The sequence below is a fragment of the Desmodus rotundus genome, chromosome 2 (genome assembly GCF_022682495.2).
Source record: "Desmodus rotundus isolate HL8 chromosome 2, HLdesRot8A.1, whole genome shotgun sequence".
NCBI classification, from domain to species: Eukaryota; Metazoa; Chordata; class Mammalia; order Chiroptera; family Phyllostomidae; genus Desmodus; species Desmodus rotundus.
In genome coordinates this window covers 200,893,841-200,913,566 of record NC_071388.1, presented here as the reverse complement: position 1 = coordinate 200,913,566, position 19,726 = coordinate 200,893,841, and the positions used below count along the sequence as shown (strand labels likewise).

Genomic DNA, 19,726 nt, shown 5'->3' with positions numbered 1-19,726 from the left:
CGGGACCCGTAGCGGAGGCTGGCGTGTGGTCACGTGACGCAGGGGCGGGCGGGCGCGAGGCGCACGCGCATGAGTGGAGGCCGTGACTCGGCTGGCGCGGTCCGGAGGCACGTTTCTGGCAGGGGCGATGCACCAACCACAGGGAACGAGTTTTCACGGTACGTGTTTGGATCACGCGTGTCCTAGAGTCCGTCGTCGTTAAGTACCTTTTGTTTTACAAGTAGACCCTCGATAGCCAGTTACAATAACTATTTTTCAGAGCTACCTGCATCACAATTTACCTGGTGTGAGGCCCAGGAATCTGCCGTTTTCGTCAGCTCTGCGAGTGATTTTTTTTTTTTTAATGAAATTTAATGGGGTGACTTGGCTAATAAGATTATGTAGGTTTCAAGAGTACAATTCTATAGTCCATCATCTGTATATTGCATTGTGTGCCCACCGCCTAGAGTCGAATCTTCCGTCGCCAGGTACTGGTCCTCCTTTACCACCCCACCCCCATGCCTTTCCCTTCCGATAACGGCCGCGCTGCAAGTGATTCTTAAACGCTTTAATTTTGATGACTGTTTAGGCTAATTCCTGGGCAGTGACTCCGGCTCTGTCAGATTACCCTAATCCTTCAAGGTGAGAATCCCGAAGGATTTAGGTTTCAATGTTGTTAAGCTTCCGAGCTCTCTCTCTCTGGATCTAACCCTCCGACTTTCCGCAGGAAAAATCAGTATCTTGTCCGCCAACATTGGGACGGACTGAAGCCAAATCACGGAATACTTTGTGTGCGCCCAAGTCCTAACAGCCCCTAAGGGACCATCTTTTATGAATTATTACCCGAGGCCTCCACCTTTTGAATCAGTGTTTGCCATTTCTTAAAGCACTTAATCACTTTGTCCAATATTATATTTCTCTAATTTTCTTCTCCTAGCAGATTATAAATTCTGTGTTAAGAAAAATTTTGTGCAGCCATTTTATTTAATCTTTATTGTATTTTTTCCCATTACTATTTAGTCCCCTTATTAAGTTCTGTGTTTGAAACCACGGTCTGTATCTCACCCATCTGGTTATTTTCTGTGGAGTCAAGCGTATTGAGCGTGTCGTAGGTCTTCGGTGTAAAGTAATGGGACTCACTCCCTTGTTTGACGGAAAAATTGGAACTAAGGATAATTCCAAAGCAATAGTTCTAAAAAGGTTTTGAGCAATGTCAGCATTTTTAGAAAACACCCTAAAGTCTACAAAAATCTAGAGAGTGTAATATTTATCTAAAGTTGTTTAAATTTAGCCTGGTTATTCAAAAAAAAAAATCCCTTACTTTTCCTCTGTGTTTGGCTGTCTCTTGGTTTCCAGTAGGCAGAGCTGGGATTAGGGTGAAGTGAATTAGGCACTCTTAGTGCTCCCAGTGGTTGGTCTGCATGTGCTGTGTTAGGTTGCTAAGAATCCACTAGAGACTGATCGAAATTTTCCTCTCCAAACAGTCTTGGGAAGGCGGGGCCCCGGGGGAGAGAAAGAGTGAATGAGCTCAAACACAGCATTTCTTTTTCTGCTTGTCAGCTGTAAAAATAAGTTCATTAAAATGGATTAGTATGTTTTTTGACTCAAAGTGTTTACAAACTAGATTGTTTTGGATTCATTATGAGAGTGATTCTAAGATATTTATTTAAGCAACAGTTTTCTTGGTCTTAGAATTACTGCCTAGGATCACAGTTCATTCTCCTTCTTCATTGATTCTGTCTATGTTGCCACTCAGCACAGCCTGTAAGTTCCTTAATTAAGAGATTTCACGCGTAGGGTATTAAAAGTGTTCTTCGCCAGTTCTCTATATGTGAAGTGTTATGAATATTTTTCCTGAAATGAGGAGTAATTGTTTTATAAATGGGAAACATGTTATCAAAATATGTGACCCATAATTTCTATAATCTATACATTTTCTTACTGATTTGAAAAAACTCCTTACACATTGCCACAGAAAATGAGCAAAGATATGATTGGGCTCTTCACAGGAAAACAAAAATAAATCCTAATAAGAATACTAATTAGAATCTACAATGTTCAACCTCACTAGTAATGAGCAAAATACTAAAATGAGATAGGCAAAATTGTAAAAGAACAGCAATATCCAGTATTAGTAACAGCATAAGGAGATGGGCGTTTTCATTATATTGTTCATGCAGCTGGAAATTCTAACTGCTTTCCTGGGGGGGTGGAAAGAGGGAGAGTGTGTGGGTGGGTGTGTACATATGTATGATTGTGGGTCCTTTGATTCTGCAATTTTCCTTCTAGAGATGTATCTAGAGGAAATAATTGGACAAATGTAAAATGAAATGTGTAGAGCATGTGCATGCTAAAACTTAAGTGTCCAGCAGTTGGGGATTCATTGACTTATGTAGTATATCCATGCAAATAATGATTAGTTCTTGTCTATGGGTATGAAAACATGTCCCCAATGTGTTAACTTCTGTACTGTCTATTGATTTTACAGTAAACACATATTTTTTAAATTGAAAATAAATTATTTTCATTTTGAAAAAATAAGACCAGATCTAATTTTTTCAATTTTATTATTAGACAATACAATAAAATTATATTTTAGCTATAATTACAGAAATATTAGTACATTACAACATTGTAATTTTGTCAAGGTATAATAATATAAAGTATTCAATATATTTTAAATATATTTCATTTGGCTATAGAGTAAATATTAAGTTTAGTAGCAGTAAGTTGCATTTGATGCATAGAAAAATCCTTGTAAGTTATATTAGCAATTAAATTCAAATTTAATATTATAATACTTTAATAAATAAGTTATTTAATAATATTTATCCTGCAGAAGGAGAAACCTCTGAGTGCACTGTAATTCCAAAGTTGAAGCCAAGCCCCCAGTTTAAAAGAAACAAGTTAAACATTTTATCTACAAAGTTATATCTTCCTAACTTTATAAGCTACTCATAGATATCTTGGAAAGAAATGCACATGAGCTGTGTTTTAATGCTCAGTCTTAGAAGTATTATTGAGCAGCTGGTAATACGGCTTCATTTAGCATCACTTGTCTTCCTCAGAAGTTGAACACTGATGAGAGGGCAAGAGAGAATGGAGGCTAGGGGACGAGTGGAAGCCAGTCGTTTGGCTTTAGCACCAATCTAAGGCTTTTTCATATTAGTAACATTAGACAATCTTAAGTTCATTTGTGATTTTGGACTTGAAAAAGAGGCACAGGTGGAACAGTTGTGGCCAGCTATACCTGGTAACGGCCTGTAGAATTGTTTTTTGGTGTGTTTGTCTCCAGTAGTTTTTCTCAGTCTTACTATGCATTGGAAATCACTGAGGGCGGGGGGGCTTGTTAAAACTCTGGACCCCAGAGTTTCTGATTCTGTTGGTGGGTTGGCCCTAGAATTTGTATTTGTGACAAGCTCCCAGATGCTGCTTGATGGGGACTACTTTGTGTGGTATCGGAGACTGTAGCCCTGCGCAAGCTAGGCCTTGAAAGAGGCCTGTAAGACTTGACTGGGAAACCGGGAATGCAGGAGGCAGGCATGACCCAATGCTAGCACTGAGGGTTCCAGTGGGAAATCAGGCCTGAAGAATGCATTGTGCACTTGGAAGCTTGCTTTGCTTTTTATAGCCCTGTTGGTATAAACCAGATGTTTAAGTTCAAAGGAGTGAACTCCTTATCTTAGGAAACACGCCTTAACAGCCACCTGGCACCAGCATGTCCAGCAGACCCTGACCTGAGGCAGATCTCTGTGCTTCTTCAATTGTTGTCTATAGATAATATCTGTTTTCTATAACTATAGCCTTTGGACATTGATTGTTGAGCTATGCATGCATGCTGTATATCCCTGCACATACTGATCCCAATAAAAGCCGTTTCAGAGAAGAGCTTGGGGCATTCTCCACTAGAGGGAGTCGTCACCCCCTTCCCTGCTGGAACAGCAGATTGTGTACAGGATGAGTTATTCTCATCCACAGCAGCTGGGAGAGCTCTGCAGGATGGGGCATCCCACACCCAGGAGCCATTATGGCTCTCCAGCAATGGCATCACGAGCCCTTGAATCTAGTTTGTGACTCCAGTTATACTATGTATACTCTCCTTCATACAGACCAGGCTCTCCTTAAGGGATCCATTGGACCTCCTCTACTCAGTCTATTTTTAATCTTACAAAGTTTGCTAGGTAGAAGGGAACATATTCTATTTGTTACACGTATGTGTTCCCAGACAGGCCTCCTTGGTCCTATGTCTGAAGGCAGTGCCCGAGCTGACGCTCTAGTAAGCATAGTAGATACCTTTCAGAAGGCTGTTGCCTCCCATCAATTCTTTCGTCAAAATAGTCACGCACTTTGCAAGGAGTTCAGACTCCCACGTCCTCAGGCCAAACAAATTATTAAAGAATGTCCAGATTGCCAGGCCTTAGGTAAGGCATTGCCCTCTATTGAAATTAATCTCTGAGGTTTAGAGCCACAAATAATCTGGCAAACTGATGTCACCCGTTATCCCCCTTTTGGAAAGTTTAAACTTATTCATGTCTTTATTGATATTTTCTCTGGAGCATTACATGCTTCTGCCCTTATGGGTGAATCAGCTAAGAACGTCCAGGCCCATTGGCTTGAGGCTTTTAGCCATCTGGGCCATCCACAACAAATTAAAGCTGATAATGGATGTGGGTATACGGCCTGACCTACTCAAGATTTCCTGCAAAGGTGGGGAATTCAACACAAAACAGGCATCCTTACAATCTCACAGGCCAAGCAATTGTTGAACACACCCATCATACCTTTAAAACTCTTCTTAACAAACAAAAAAGGGGGGAGCCAGGAAACCTCTCCCAGAAATCTGATAACGCTGGCCATGTATACGTAGAGTTTTCTTAATTGCGATAATTCTCTTAACACACTGATTTAGAAACATTTCATTTGACAAAAGGTAGATAATAAGGGGCCCCATCCCTTAACGTTGTACAGAGATCCCTTGAGAGAAGGGAAATGGGAGGGGCCAATTGAATTGTTGACATGGGGAAGAGGGTATACTTGTGTTTCAGTCCCTACAGGTCCTTTGTGGCTACCTGCCAAAAGTGAAACCCCACCATGGGAGATCGACCTCATCAACCCTTGTGGATAAGTCAGACCAAGAGGATCCGGCCTCTCAAGCTGTCCCAGATGGCCACGACAGAGCACCGACATCGGATCTCGACCCATCATCAGAATTGGGGGAAGCAGGCCACGGGGCCCAATCCACCACCTGTACCTAAGGGGATAACTTGGGGAGACTTAAAATCCCTCAGTAGCAGGGCAGAAAAGGTCGTGAAGGATGTAGGGGTACAAGACGCCTGAAAATGGAGTTCTAGCCTGTTTGTCAGTGGTGTCCTCGAATTCCCTCGCAATCCAGAAGCTTGGTGTGAAGGACTGAATTTCCGTATCTGGGTCATAGGAGCTACGGAAGGCCCCCTGATTGTAGTAGTCGTTTGTGCCTTGAGATGTTTGTACACGTTGTTTCCAGAGATAATGTACGCGAATAGCAAGTACAGGCTTCATCGGACTTACCACTGTGTCCTCCATAACAAACAAAAAAGGGGGAGATGTTGGGGACCACACCGAGGGTTCCTGTGGGAAATCGGGCCTGAAGAATGCATTGTACCCTTTGAAGCTTGCTTTGCTTTACTATAGCCCTCTTGGTATAAAGCAGATGTTTAAGTTCAAAGATTGTATCCAGGCCAGTTTATTTCATCCGAGACTGGGAGGACTCTGCGGGACGGGGTACCCCTCAGCTGCTGGTCCAGGGGCCACAGGTGGAGAAGTGCCAGTCTGTAGAGGGTTTGTGGGGATCTGTCAGCCGTCTGTGGCATTGCAGTACAATTGGGACAGCAGGGCATTTTTAGAGCAAAAAGTCTTAATATTAGGTGAGTGTAAGTAATCTTAAGTAAAACGCGCTTCTGAGTGTAAATGTAAAAATGGCTTGATGGCAGTCACGTGAGCAGTGCAGGAAGCGGGCCGTGGTCACAGTCTGTGCTGTCCTCGGGGCCACGTCTTCTCTTCCAACGTCACACACTGAGGCAGCAAAACCTGGATGTAAACATTCGCTGTCCTTGGGGCCACGTCTTCTCTTCCAAAGTCACACACTGAGGCAGTAAAACCTGGATGTAAACATTCGCTGTCCTCGGGGCCACGTCTTCTCTTCCAACGTCACAGACTGAGGCAGTAAAACCTGGATGTAAACATTCGCACCACCACCTCCACCTCAGGTGGGTTAGGAACGTCCTCAGAGCTCTTTGTAGGATGCCTGACTTCTGAGACTCATCAGGTAGAGCTGCCATCAAGTATAAATCGTTTTTAACATTTTGCAGAACTTTGTTTTCTTACCATTGTCCAAACCATCGTCTGTGGTGCCTAGAAGAAGATAGCCTAGGAAAGGCTAGAAATCCTGGTCATGGGTCTTATTTTTAAACCTTTATTAAGGGCTGCTGAGTTGATGATGAAACATTGGAACAGAGATACAGGAAGAAAAGGGGGAGGAAACAACTCAGCTATGGGGGCTTCCTAACAGAAACAGTTAGTTACTTTTTCCAGGATATCAGATCAGAAACAAGTCCCACCCCCTTAGTATTTCTGTAATTTAGCACAGTGCCTAGGGTATGACTTGGTGGTGAATAAAATACTTGTTAAGTTGAATTAAGTAACCTTGGGAATGTATCAGCCACACTGAAAAGCAAGTTTTAAGACACAGCTGGCCAGCTATACAATTTGTACACTAAGATTTTACACAGTGGACTTTCTTAATACGGTTTGAAAAACATGTTTTTACCAAAGAAGAATTAGAGAAGTAACAAGGGAGTCTCTAAATATCCAAGTTAAATGGAATATTTCAAGCAAAGGAAAAATATTCTGCGCCTGATTAGCCAACAAATGCCTTAAGTTCTTTCATGGATTATTGAACTACTCAATTATATGCACCAACATTTATAGGGATGGGGATAAACTACACATCCACATCTAGTAAGTTCTCTTGTTATTTGTGTGGGTGTGCTGGTAAAAGAAAAGCTAAAATTAGACCCAGTTCTGAGTATGTGTGTAAAAGTTCTATTAAAACTAATTCACTATGGGTAAAAATTGTACCTACTTGGAATGCAATCAGGCTATGTTGCTGCAGTGACATGAATTCAGTGGACAAACAAAAAGACTTAAAAAATAAAAGACAAAACAATACAGTGTTTCCAAGGCTATTGTGATTCCATTCAGGGAACCTCTCTTTTAGCCTTAGTATTACATGTTTAAAAGAGCCCTAGAAACTCCATGAACACCAGTTCAATAATGGTTCCCTCCAGCCTTCGGTTAATTAACAGATCTGAAAGTCCAGTTTTATGAATGATGCATGTCTTCTTGCCTGCATCCCGTCTGCTTAGGATCTGAAGTCTTAAGAAGTAGGTGGTGGGGCAACTAAAACTAAAACAGCCTCCCTGAGTCTCAAAGACTGAAATAGAAGGGGGCAAATCTTGGGAATTTAATGGGCCAAGTAGGTCTTCTCTTGTATCATCAAACTTCATACAGTCACCATTTAGATAGTGTGTTGAATACAAGTAGAATACAATTTCAGTGATACTTTGTGAAAACTCTGCTGCCTTGCCATAAAGAACTTCCAAACAGATTTAGAGACCAGGATACAGAACTAACTAAAAAGAAACGTTTGGTGTATGGGGAAACAGAAACTTTTTACCAAGCCATCAGATTGTTGGTTAGAGAAAAATATGTAAATGCTTGCTCTGCGTCACTACTTGTTATTTAGGATGAAAAAATAACAGTTCTATTTTCTTCAGTTTCTTCATTGTCTTCTCTTCATGCACACCCGACAACGACTTATTATCTTTTCTAACTCCCCAGCTTTCACAGTTGATGGAATAGGTTTTCTGAGGAAAAAAAATCATCAATTTGTAGATAAAAAGGGAATGCTTGTTGGGTTTGAGTTTTATTAATACATATTTTAGCTAATCTGAACTTTATTATAGGAGGTGTATTGCTGACAAGGTATATATATTGTCAACGTTTTATGATTTCAGTTGTATTTCGGTAGCACTAAGGAATCATACAGATTATCTTTGTTAATGAAAACTAACCCTGTTTTTTAAATAGCCTGTCTTAAAAGTCTTTCAATACAATAAATGAAGATTAGCAGATCATTTAATGGCTTTATTCAGTAATTTACTATACATTTATATATAAATATTAAATACATCTAGCAATGCCTTTGTTGGTACAGGAGTACAAAACCATGGCTACTTGTTGATTCTTGTAAACTGGAAGTGCCAAGCTAAACAGGATTTTATTGGCATGCGAGATTATCAAAATGAAAATCTAACATAGGCAACCTTTTGATAGTTCTGCAGTTGAATAATTAAATTAAGCTTGACTTGGAATAATTACCTGAACATCCTTTCTGGGTTTAATGAAGCCAACCAGAAACTGTAGGAATTTGAATAGTAGTTGCATGTTCCTCGTCCATGACATTCTATAAATGGACTGGCTCGGAATTCTTCCAAGCAGGATCCAGGGGATGCCAGTGCTTGCCCAGCGCCCTCAGAACCTGCACTTGTGAACTATCATGATAAAAACATCTGAGTAAGGATTCTGTGTATGGTGTTGAAATTTTCAGTGTTTTTTTTTTGTAATAGATGACAAGGGGGTAAAAAAGCATGAATTAAACTTCTTATGCATCTTTGCCCAGATTTGCTAACACACAAGTTACTTCCAAGTTGAGCTGCAGTCATCAAAAGAAACTAAAAGCTGTTCCTTCTGCTTGGAATGCTCTTTTCCCCAGGTGTGACTGGTTCTTACTGTCATTTAGGGTTGTGCTTAAATATAAACTTCCAAAGGCTTGAGTAAACCTGAACATTATTTCTAGGTTTAGGGAAGCCAACCATTAACTTTAGGAATTTGAATAGTAGTTTCATGTTCCTTGGTAAAGCTAGGATTTGTCCCCAGGTCTCTCTTTATCTTGCCTTGTGTTCTTCGTGTGAGCATTTACCATCTGCACTTATCCTGTTCTTGTTATTGTGTCTTCTTGCTTATTGTCCACCCTCTCCACTAGGACATAAGCTCTACAAGAGCAAGAACTTTGGTTCAAGGCTGGTATCCTTAGTGCGTATGGCATATGGTGTTCAATAAATATTTATTGAATTCACGATTGAAAGAATGGACAACTGTGAGTAAATAAGGGGGGATATTCATACAGAATATGAATAACCACTAATCACATATGTGCAGCTATCAGGCTCACGGATGGTCCGTTGTTAAATCTCTTCATTTAGCACTTACATCTGGGGAATTTTGTTTTAAAGGCTGTTTCTCTCTTAGTGCCCGTCTTCATATGAATGTCAAAGGAAACAGTTTAATGTATGAAGATTTTGGAGCAGGGAAACTTGGGTACAAATCCTAGCTTTACCACTTACTACTTGTGAGACCCTGGAGAAAGTGCTTTTTTTGTGGTAAATCTGTAGACGATAGCAACTACCTTGCAGGGTTTTCATAAGGATTGTGGAGGATGTATATAAAACATCTGCCACATTAAAAAATAGACATTTTATTAGCAATATTGTATCCACTGTTCACCTGAGTGTCTTACTTAGAATTTGTGGGTAATCTCCTGTGAATTCTATTTTTCAAATGCTGTATAATGCTGTTTTTACCAAAAAACAACTTACTGCTTTTTAAATAGAGGGTATATTTTCAGATTTTAAGCAAATATTTGTGACATATTTCATGTATTGCTATCAGACACATTTTGGGGGCATTCAGGATTCTACAAGCAGTCTTTGTTATGAATTAGCTGTTGCTTTTTTTCTTACCATGACGAAGGAAAATCCTTCCCAAAGAGACATCCAGCCATGGGGACATGAGGGAGTGTCAGTGGTTTGGCTGTGAATGGCTATGGCCATTGCAGGGCCCTCACAGACGGTGCATCTGTGGTGTGAAACAAAGGGCATGGTGGCATCATCACGTTCTGGACTGTGGTGTGCTGCCTGCAGTTCGATTTCAAAAGAAGTGGTTCACCTAGTTCCATCACAAGCTAAGGGAATGAACTTTTACCTGCTAATATAAGGCTCCAAGGCTCTGCCAGTAATCGGAGCCATGTCCATTGGCATCAGAGCTGCTGTTGACAGCCAGTATGAATAATCATTTCGAGATGCGAAGTTACATACATCGTTGATGTTACAGAATAAGAATGGCATTGTGGTAAATCGCTGTAGGCAGCTTCCAAGAGTTCCTAATAAAACATCACACTGGTTATCATTTTCAGTAAATTAAAATTATTTTGGATATTGTTACTAGATAGAGGGTAATTAAAACATAACCTATGGCAAAAACTGAAGAAAGATGACACAAAAGAGTTATTTGCAAAATGTGTTATGGAAGTTTTAATAATGATAGAAATCAAAGATCCAGCGGGCAAACAAATTGTCTTTCTACCATTCTTAATACTTCTGTGGCCCATCTTAATCAGTGTAGAACTTAAGGACTGAGGACTGGTAGAGGTGAGTTGGAAAAATGTTTTTGCTTCAAAGTATTCCCAGGTCTTGATGCATATATAATACCTAATAGCCAGGAAAAGCTTTAGAGAATATATTACTTTTAAGATTAAAAAGCAGATAGATGATTTAAGTGCAATTTTTTTTGTTGAACAGGACAAGCTAAATTGGCATTCAAGATCAAGGCCCTTGACTTCAAGTTCAAGGTGGCGGAGTAGGAAGATCCTGTGCTTACCTCCTGTCATTGACACCAAAACTGCAACTACATATAGAACGACTATCTCTGAGACCACCTGAAGACTAGCAGAAAGATTCTCTACAACTACAGATATAAAGTAAAAGCTACACTGAGAAGGGTAGGAGGGGTAGAGACTAACCCTAGTCAGCACCCACCCTACTCCTCATGCAGTGACTCACCAGTGGGAGGGTTATCACACCTGCGGAGGTCGTCCCTGGAGAGTGAAGGGTCTGAACCCTAGCCTGATTGACCTGAATCAGGAAGTGGAGCCCTCATAACATCTGTCTTTGAAAACCAGTGAGGCTTACATCTGGGAGAGCCAAAGGGCTGTAGGAAACCCAGGTTGCACTCTTTCTGAGTTCTGGCACAGAGGGAGCAGTTTGAAAAGCAGCTAGGTCATACATGAAGGTGATACATTGACTAATTTTAGCGTGTGTGCTGGAGGGACAGGGATCTGTTGGAACTTGCTAGTGCCACAGGTGCTGGTGGGTACCATTTTTCCTCTTCCTTGAACCTGGCTGGTCTGACACTGTCCATTAACCTTGCTAACACTGTTCGTCCCACCCTGGCATTTCCCTGAGGGCCTACCCAGGGTAGCACCCCTCTAAAGCACCTCTTGCCCTGCCACACACAGTGGGCAGCATCACTCAGCACCAGCACACAGCAGTGTGTCTACAACAGTGGCGGTGGGCTTTGCAGCCAGCCACATCAAAGCCTCGCCCTGCATTCCAGTCAGCCTGCAACAGTCGTGGCCACGCCTCACAGCCAGCAGGCCAGATAGCAGCCTTGCCTGCTAGTGTGTCCACAGGAGTTGTGGCCCAGCCACAACAGGAAGCTGTACTAGTCCCCCCCTAGACCACCTGGCTCTGGTGACAAGGGGGACATCAAAATAAGGGCCCCACAGGAAAATAAGGCCACTTTTTCAAGACCAAGAGATTTAGCTTACCTACCTAATACAATACATAGAAACAGACAGGCAAAATGAAGATAGAAAAGAATATGTTCCAAACAAAAAAACAGGATAAAACCCCAGAAAAAGAACTACATGAAACTGAGGTCAGCTGTCTACTAGATGAAGAGTTCAAAGTAACAGTCATGAAGATGCTCATTCAACTGTGCAGACAAACAAAGGAACTCAGTCAGAACTTCAGCAACTTGAACAAAGACCTAAACACTCTAAGAAAGGACATGACACAACTGAAGAACGGAACAGTTGAAATGAAAAAATCTTGGCAGGGAATCAACAGCAAATCAGAAGACACAGAAGAATGGACCAGCAATCAGGAAAACAGGATAGTGGAAGTCGCCCAACTGGAATATCAAAAAGAAAAAAGAATTAAAAAGAATGAAGATAGCATAAGGGACCTATGGGACCACATCAAGCATACTAACATTAGAATCCTAGGGGTCCCAGAAGGAGAAGAGAGAAAGGGACAGAAAACCTATTTGAAGAAATAATGGCTGAAAACTTTCCTAATTTGGCACAGGAAAGAGATATCCAAGTCCAGGAAGCACAGAGAGTCCCAAACAAGATGAACCCAAAGAGACCCACACCAAGACACATTATAATTACGTTGTTGAAAGTTAAAGATAAAGAGAGAATCTTAAAAGCAGCGAGAGAAAAACAACTAGTTACATACAAGGGTATTCCCATAAGACTGTCAGCTGACTTTTCAACAGAAACTTTGCAGGCCAGAAGGGAGTGGCGTGATATATTCAACATGATGAAAGAAAAAAGCCTACAACCAAGAATACTCTACCCAGCAAGGTTATCATTCAGAATAGAAGGAGAGATCAAGATTTTCTCAGACAAGCAACAGTTAAAGGAGTTTGTCACCACGAAACCAGCATTACAAGAAATGTTAAAGGGAATTCTTTAAGTGGAAAAGACCAAAACTAGAAATAAGATGAAAAAACATGTACTGGTAAAGGCAAACATAGTAAAGATCCACTTACAAATGTAGTATGAAAACAATTAAAATGGCAATAAGCACATACCTATCAATGATTACTTTGAAGTTGACTAAGTGCTCCATTGCAAAAACGGGATGTCTGAATGGTTAAAAAAAAAAAAAGACCCCTACATATACTGTCTACATGAGACTCCAGATTGAAAGTCACACAGAGACTGGAAATAAATAAATGGAAATGGAAAAAAAAAAGGAGAAGCTGGGATAGCATTATTTACACCAGCCAAGTCTCTGAAGCAGCCCAGGCGCTCCTCACTGGATGAACGGATAGAATGTGTATGTGTGTGCGTGTGTGTGCGTGTGTGTGTGCGTGCGCACAACGCACTGGGGTGTCACTCAGCCATAAAAGAAACGGACCCTGCCATTTGCAACAACACGGATGGACCCAGATGGTATTATGTTAAGTGAAATTAAGTCAGAGAAAGACAAATACTGTATCATTTCACTTAGGGGTGGAATCTAAAAAACTAAAATGAACAAACTGACCCATAGATAGAGAAAAACTGGTAATTGCCAGAGGGTTGGGCGGTGGGGGTATGGATGAAAAGGCTAAGGGGATTAGGAGGTACAATGTAAATAGTCATGGGGATGTACAGGACAATGTAAGGACTGTTAATATCACAATAACCTCGTATCGTGACAGATGGATAGTGGGCTTTTTGTGGCGATCACTTTGTAAGGTGCATAAATGTGAAATCTCACTCTGTTCTGCACCTGAAACTAATATGACATTGTATGTCAACTGTACTTTAATTCAGAAGAGCTTTACATTTCAGAATAAAAATTGCACATGAAACCAGTGTTTTGCTTACTCTCTTTAAAAAAAGTGCTGTAAGATACCCAAGGTTGTTTACACTTCAGAGAGAAGTGCCCGTGCCATAAAAATGTACAGTCTGCATATGGAACACAGTGGGGACTGGGGCTGGGACATTACCCAGGTCTTGTCCATGAGCTTGTTCGTTGCCCTGTACGAAAAGAAGAGAGTACCCGCTGTAGAGCGGCTCTGTTCCGTCTGGACAGGAAGGAATTGCTGTGGTCTGACTGTGCCGGGTGAAAATAAAGCCTCTCGTTGTGGGGCCGGTTGCAGGTGGTCCAGTGTCGCCTGGCTTCCCCTTCAGACCCGGCAGTCCATCGAATCCAGGTGGTCCTTCAAGAAATGTTATGTGTGTTGCAACGCAACCTCAAACTTGTTTTTCCAAAGTACTGATTTAAATGTTTGTGTGTATCTGGTAAGCCTCAAATATAGTAAGTCACAGAGAATAGTGGCTTATAAAATGGCCAAACAATAAATGCTGACTAATACCATACAATGCCAATTATACATATTTGTTACATCTTACGATGAATTTTTTGAGGTCAAGATGTCTATTTCCATGTGGTGCCAAACAGTGGTCTGTCTCTGGCAGGTTTTATGTACATCTTTTTTGCATAAATGACTATTTTACAATGAGGGGAACAAGAAAGCAAATATCATTTGAAAATCAATTTAGGAAGATAAAATTACATGGGCTTTTCATACTTTCAATAAACATGGGCATTATTTTCATTTAGCTTGACAGTTTCTTTCAAAGGTGCAAAGTTCAAAACTTGAAGAAAGTTTTTGATCAGTTCATAAGGCAAATAAGAACAGAAGACTTTTTAAAAAGAGTGAGTTAAAACCAAAGTACTTTTTTCTCTTTGTATTTTCTCTACATTTGGAGTAGACTAATACACTTTTGTCACTTTCTAATAAGGACTTGTGACCTATCCTTTTTCTCCTTTCTCTTGTTCTCTCCATCAAATACCTTTTTTTGTTTTTTATGAAACTGGCACAGGCTAACCAACCCCCTCACACTTGATCCATTTCTGCCGCCACTGCACCCCAATGTCACCTCCATCGTGATTTGGGTGATGGCCCTTTACAGTTCTGAGGACATGCAGAGGTGGCAGAGACTTGGGTTTTTGGCCTACCTAGTCAGAAGAGGTATTGATAATTTTCCTCATAAACCACCGTACCATGGAGTCAGGCAGTGCCTTAGTTTGGTGTCAATTTTAAGTCAATGCTTTTCACAAGGATTTGTAAAATTTCCAATATGTTTTTTTCAGTCTCTACCTGTTCCTACCTCCTCCTGGGTCCTGGGTTCATTCTTTGAAATTGAAATAGGCTATATCCAAATTCTTCAGTCATCTTACTTGAAAAGTCCAAATTGCCATGTTTTTAATATATCAGGAAGGTGTCTTCACTGTATTCCTAGAGTCTGCCTTCTTTTCCAGGAGGCTATGAGAAGCAGAAGGTCCCTTCAGGCCTCTGCCCTGGAACTGAAGTGATTAGCCAGGTGGCAGAAACTCAGGTGAGCTATTTCCTAAGGGTAGTCTACACATCCAAAAAGAGCCAAGGCTCTTAGTTCAGACCGATGCTGTTTGACTCTTAGATCCCTTTCTCATTCTTATGAGGCCTCTTGTAACATTAGGATTAACTGTCCGCTTATTAATCATTTTCAATACAATTTGTACTGTAGGACCTTTGCTCTTGCTGTGGTCCCTTTCTGAAACACTGACGTGGTCAATGGAGTTGTTCTAATTCATGGAATTATTAGTAAGACACTTTTTTTTTTTTTTTTTACCACTTTGAAAACACATTTGAAGGAAAGTGAAAAAGTGCTCTAAAGTATTCCCATGACAACACTGATTATGAGTGGTTATGAAAATATAAATATTAGCATTACATTTGAACTTTTAAAGATTTAAATCTCTAGATTTTACAGTTACAGTAGATCTGGGCATATGTCAGAAAATTGGGAAATCACAGAATTCTTTCTTATTTTAAAGTCAGCAATCCTAAAAAATAAGATTTGGACATCTAGGTATTTTCTAGGGGGTGTTTTGAAACTTGCAGAAGGCAGATTTTGATCCAGGTGAACACAGAGTTTATGCTTAGACTAAAATATTTTAAGAGGCCTTTTTTCAACATACACAGGAGTTGAGTTGTAATTCAAGAATGGCATAGTTAAAACATGGCTTTCCTAAGTAAGGCTACTGAATTGCTCTTCTGTGTATATCCAGATAATATTTCTCCACTGAATATATATCACCCCTGTAAATTGAAAACAGTACTGGCCTTTCTGAAAATAGAATTAGTGCTTCATTAGGTCCGCAGGCTAAAAATTTGGAGTACATCTGCCCAGTTAGGAGGTAAGAAGAATGGTGTATTTTAGTAACTCTTGAATTTTCTTCCAAATGAATGCTTTACTGCTGGTTTTCAGTTTAATCTGAACAACCAACCGAAAGGCGTAGAGCACTCTTGTAGGCGGTCACGCTAACACGGCTTCCCTGTCTACTGAAACAGCATTCCCGCAGCGAAGGAGACAGGCCAGCTGCTTACCTTGCTCTCCTTTACGACCTTTGTTGCCTTTTTCTCCAGGTGGCCCGGGAGTTCCTGGGTTTCCATCCTTGCCTGGTTTACCTCTTGGCCCACAGGGTCCTATGCAAAAACAAAAAACCACAACAGAAACAAAACAAGGAAACCAACATTGTATTGAGCAGCTCATATAGATAGGATAAGAGGTAGGGTGGTCTGCCATCTCAGTTAACCTGGGACTTCTCCGGTTTCAGCAATGAAAGTTTGGCAAACTGAGCTGACTCTCAGCTCTGGGCAAATTGGGACAGTTGGTCTTCCAAGTTGTTACATCCTAGTTCTCAGGGGAAAAGCCCCCTACAAGTGAACTAGGAGTATATGAAATACAGCATATTTAAATTGTGCTGCCATCTTGCTGTGTGCTGTTAGGGAATTCACTTGTATTGACCAAAGTAATATGTAATCATCCAGGTGATTTGAGCAAACTTAGAACATAATTCCATTCAGAAGACTTACAGTACGCTAAACCTATATAAAGGGGTTCAGTTTTCGTACACCAATATTTTGAGAAGCTTCCATGAGATGAAGCGTGCATTTGTATGTACTACTTTTCCGAGTGCTGAACACAGTGGTAGAAAAGTATCGATGCAGAGAAGGCAGGCAGAAGTGGAGCTCTGTGACTGACAGTTGCTAGGGAACACATAACACTACCTTAATGAAAACCACCCCCTACGTGCCCTACAGTGTATTTGCTCAAGTTTATACGATGCACAACACCTTTCAATAGATTGAAAAGGTCTTGTATCTGCTGGTGAAGAGTAAAATGAGCTCAATTCTAAAACTGATTGGAATATAATGTGTAATAGTTCTCGTGAATTACTGTTGGCTGGTTCAGCCGCTTCCTAGTGATTCGAGTCAATGCTGCCAGTCCCACACCTGGTTTCCCCGGTGGCCCCGGTGGCCCAGGTTCTCCTTGTGTCCCTGGTCGTCCAGCTGGGCCCGGTGGCCCTGGACTTCCTGGAAGGGAGATGATGGTGATTGTGCCAGGGTCTCCACGTACACCTGTTCACGTGAACATAAGAAGATGATGGCTTTGCTCACGAGTTACCCTTTCTTCCTGGAGAGCAAACTAAGGAGACAATGTTTACCTGGTGGTCCTTTTGGCCCCATTTGCCCTGGAGGTCCGATTGATCCCAGAAGTCCTGGATTACCTTTCTCTCCTTTAAAAAAAAAAAGGGGGAAGCAATGTGATTGTACTTAGAGCAGTGGGTTTCCTAGCCCTTCATGTGGGTGGCCACCCCAAGGATAGACGCTGGGTTAGGGCTGGCGGGCATGCACCCTGGGACAGCTTCCAGCTTAATATACCCACAGGGGCTTTGGCACTCCGTGTGGGCTCAGGCAGTCCTGTTTAATGTCTGCTGAAAGGTATACTCTAGAAAGAGGCATTAAGAATTTGTTTTGTAGCATTGAAGGGGAGTTTCTTTTTTTAAATTTTTTATTGTTATTACATTACAGTTGTCCCCATTTTTCCCGCTTTGCTCTCTTCTGCCAAAGGGAGAAGAGTGTCTAGGTTCACTATTCATCACTATTTATGTTCAGGAACCAGTTCATAATATTCAAGGTAAAATATGAAGTGACATTAAAACCTATTTTATTATAGGGCACTTACTGGTAAATTATATTGGTTGTCACAGTTATCTGTTTTCTCAGCTAATTAGCTTTACTAACAGCGCAGAGTTAATCATGATAGGAACTCTCATGAGTATATATAGAACATCTGTTTTGATAGAAACTATCAAAGTGGTAAGATTTTTCTACTAGTCTTTGACATAAATGAAAGGTACCAAGAACCACTGATTTGGATAAATACGCTTATAAAAATTTTTGAAATGTAGACATTACATCTGATTAGACTTTCACAGTAAATATGACACTTGTAGAAGAAATACAATAAAAAATTACCAAAAGTATTTGTGATTACATTTTTATTACTCTGGGCTAGGTGTGGCTCTTCATGTTTTAAAAAAAATAATAATTACCAAAAGTAAATTGGCAACTACACTATAAGCTATCCACTTGACTTCAGAACTTGAGGAAGATGTTAATATTTACTTTTATACCCTAGAAGAAGCTAAAATATTTTTCCCTTTGGGGCTAAAAATTTCCAAATTGCAAACTGAGCAGTGCCAGCTGATAGGTGGTCTTATTCTGAAAATGAGAGTACTTACATGTTTCATGGAACATATTTTAAGAGAATTGATTTTATGACTCTCCTCTCTACATACCCATAAAATAGCTTACCAGAATGTATGTTTCCTTAGCAGTGGGCGAGGTGGGGGGGGGGGCTTTATATAATTGAAAAATAAAGAAAAAGCCTTAGACATTCCTACTGTGAGACTGGGGGGAACCGGTGGCACACATTTTTCCCAGGCTGCCTGCCAGTAGCCACCAGCCCAACGTCTAGTAAGACTCCTCAGAATCACTTGCTTTGATTTATTCTTAGCTAATTTGCTCCTTGTAAAGTCAGTGGTGGAAAGCATTAAAAAGGCTGTCTTCGAACCCCTCCTTACCCTCCCTTAGGCCTGGAAAAGGTTTTCCTTTATGAAAATGTGGCTTTGTTCACTTTGGCTACACTTCTTATTTAGCATCTTACAATCTAATAGATTTTCTGCCATACAAAAAAAACATAACAGGATTTAACCAGCGCAGGCATCAATTTCCATATTCAAAACCCCATGTAAGGTCATAACACCCTTATGGAAGACTGGAGAATTTCCAAAACCTGAAGCTTAAATGTCTGTGTATAAACATTTTAAAGTTAAAAAGTTAAAAAGCCAGTCATATTTTTTTTCTGATTAAAAACATAATGCACATGCCGCATAAAGAAAAAAACTTATGCTTAAATCCACATACAAAGTGCCCTTACCCTCCCCATTCATAAACACAAGGGAAAAGAAACGAGGTGGAGCAATACTGTGGATTTTCTTGTCGTTTCCCACCCCCCAACCCACACACATCGGTACACTGTTTCTGTTTCGTTTTGCTATAGTTTCCATCTTTAAGATACAGTTTTAATTTTTAAACCCCCTGGGGTTGGGTGCTGCTGGTGGAGCCTTCTTCAATAACACTGAGGTCTTATTTGTACTAACCCTAACTGTCTGGGGTGACTGTGGGAGTTCGGTAAACATTTGCGTGCCCTGGAATAGAATCTCAGTCACTGTATTGGCATCCAAAGAGCTGTGCACAAGAACAGTACCTTTCATGCCTGGGAATCCTGGGAACCCAGGATCACCTCTGAGCCCTGGCAGGCCTGGAGTTCCTGGTGCTCCCTGTATTTCAAATAAAAGAGAGTAGAACCACAAACAAAATTTTAAAAATCACAATATTCACTGCAGTTTTTTCTTAAGCAAATAGGATATACTATGTTGGGTAAGAATGAGCTGAAGTTAAGCCATATCATTTCAACTTTCCACTCCAGTGTTCCACCTCCTGTAACTCCTCTGCCACTTGGACCACTCCTTAGGACTGTCATTGTCGATAAAAAAAGAAATAAAAACTAACCTTAAGCCCAAGAGCAAACATAACTTCTGATACTCGTGAATGTTGTGTGAGTACTGGGTACACTTAGGTAGGAAGAGTAGGCAGTGGACTGCCAGAATAATAGTGATAACTTGTATTCGTGATT

The 19,726-nt window shown here is 40.7% G+C and overlaps 1 protein-coding gene and 1 long non-coding RNA gene across 2 annotated transcripts in view; one reads left to right on the top strand and one right to left on the bottom strand.

The window, feature by feature from the left end:
* The first annotated feature begins 5 nt into the window (after window positions 1-5).
* Window positions 6-13,503, top strand: LOC123480154 (uncharacterized). Its single transcript, XR_006656044.2, has 2 exons — window positions 6-158; window positions 10,656-13,503. It is a non-coding gene; the product is annotated as an uncharacterized lncRNA (long non-coding RNA).
* COL4A3 (collagen type IV alpha 3 chain) overlaps window positions 7,710-19,726 on the bottom strand; it is a 123,602-nt gene continuing 111,585 nt past the window's right edge. The window contains exons 44-52 of the mRNA XM_024563858.3: window positions 19,298-19,370; window positions 17,190-17,261; window positions 16,978-17,103; window positions 16,069-16,167; window positions 13,642-13,854; window positions 10,060-10,237; window positions 9,819-9,933; window positions 8,398-8,570; window positions 7,710-7,883 (exon numbers count right to left, since the gene is read on the bottom strand). Of these exons, the coding sequence (XP_024419626.2) occupies window positions 7,799-7,883; window positions 8,398-8,570; window positions 9,819-9,933; window positions 10,060-10,237; window positions 13,642-13,854; window positions 16,069-16,167; window positions 16,978-17,103; window positions 17,190-17,261; window positions 19,298-19,370 (1,134 nt within the window). The 3' untranslated portion in view covers window positions 7,710-7,798. The remainder of the gene's footprint in view (window positions 7,884-8,397; window positions 8,571-9,818; window positions 9,934-10,059; window positions 10,238-13,641; window positions 13,855-16,068; window positions 16,168-16,977; window positions 17,104-17,189; window positions 17,262-19,297; window positions 19,371-19,726) is intronic.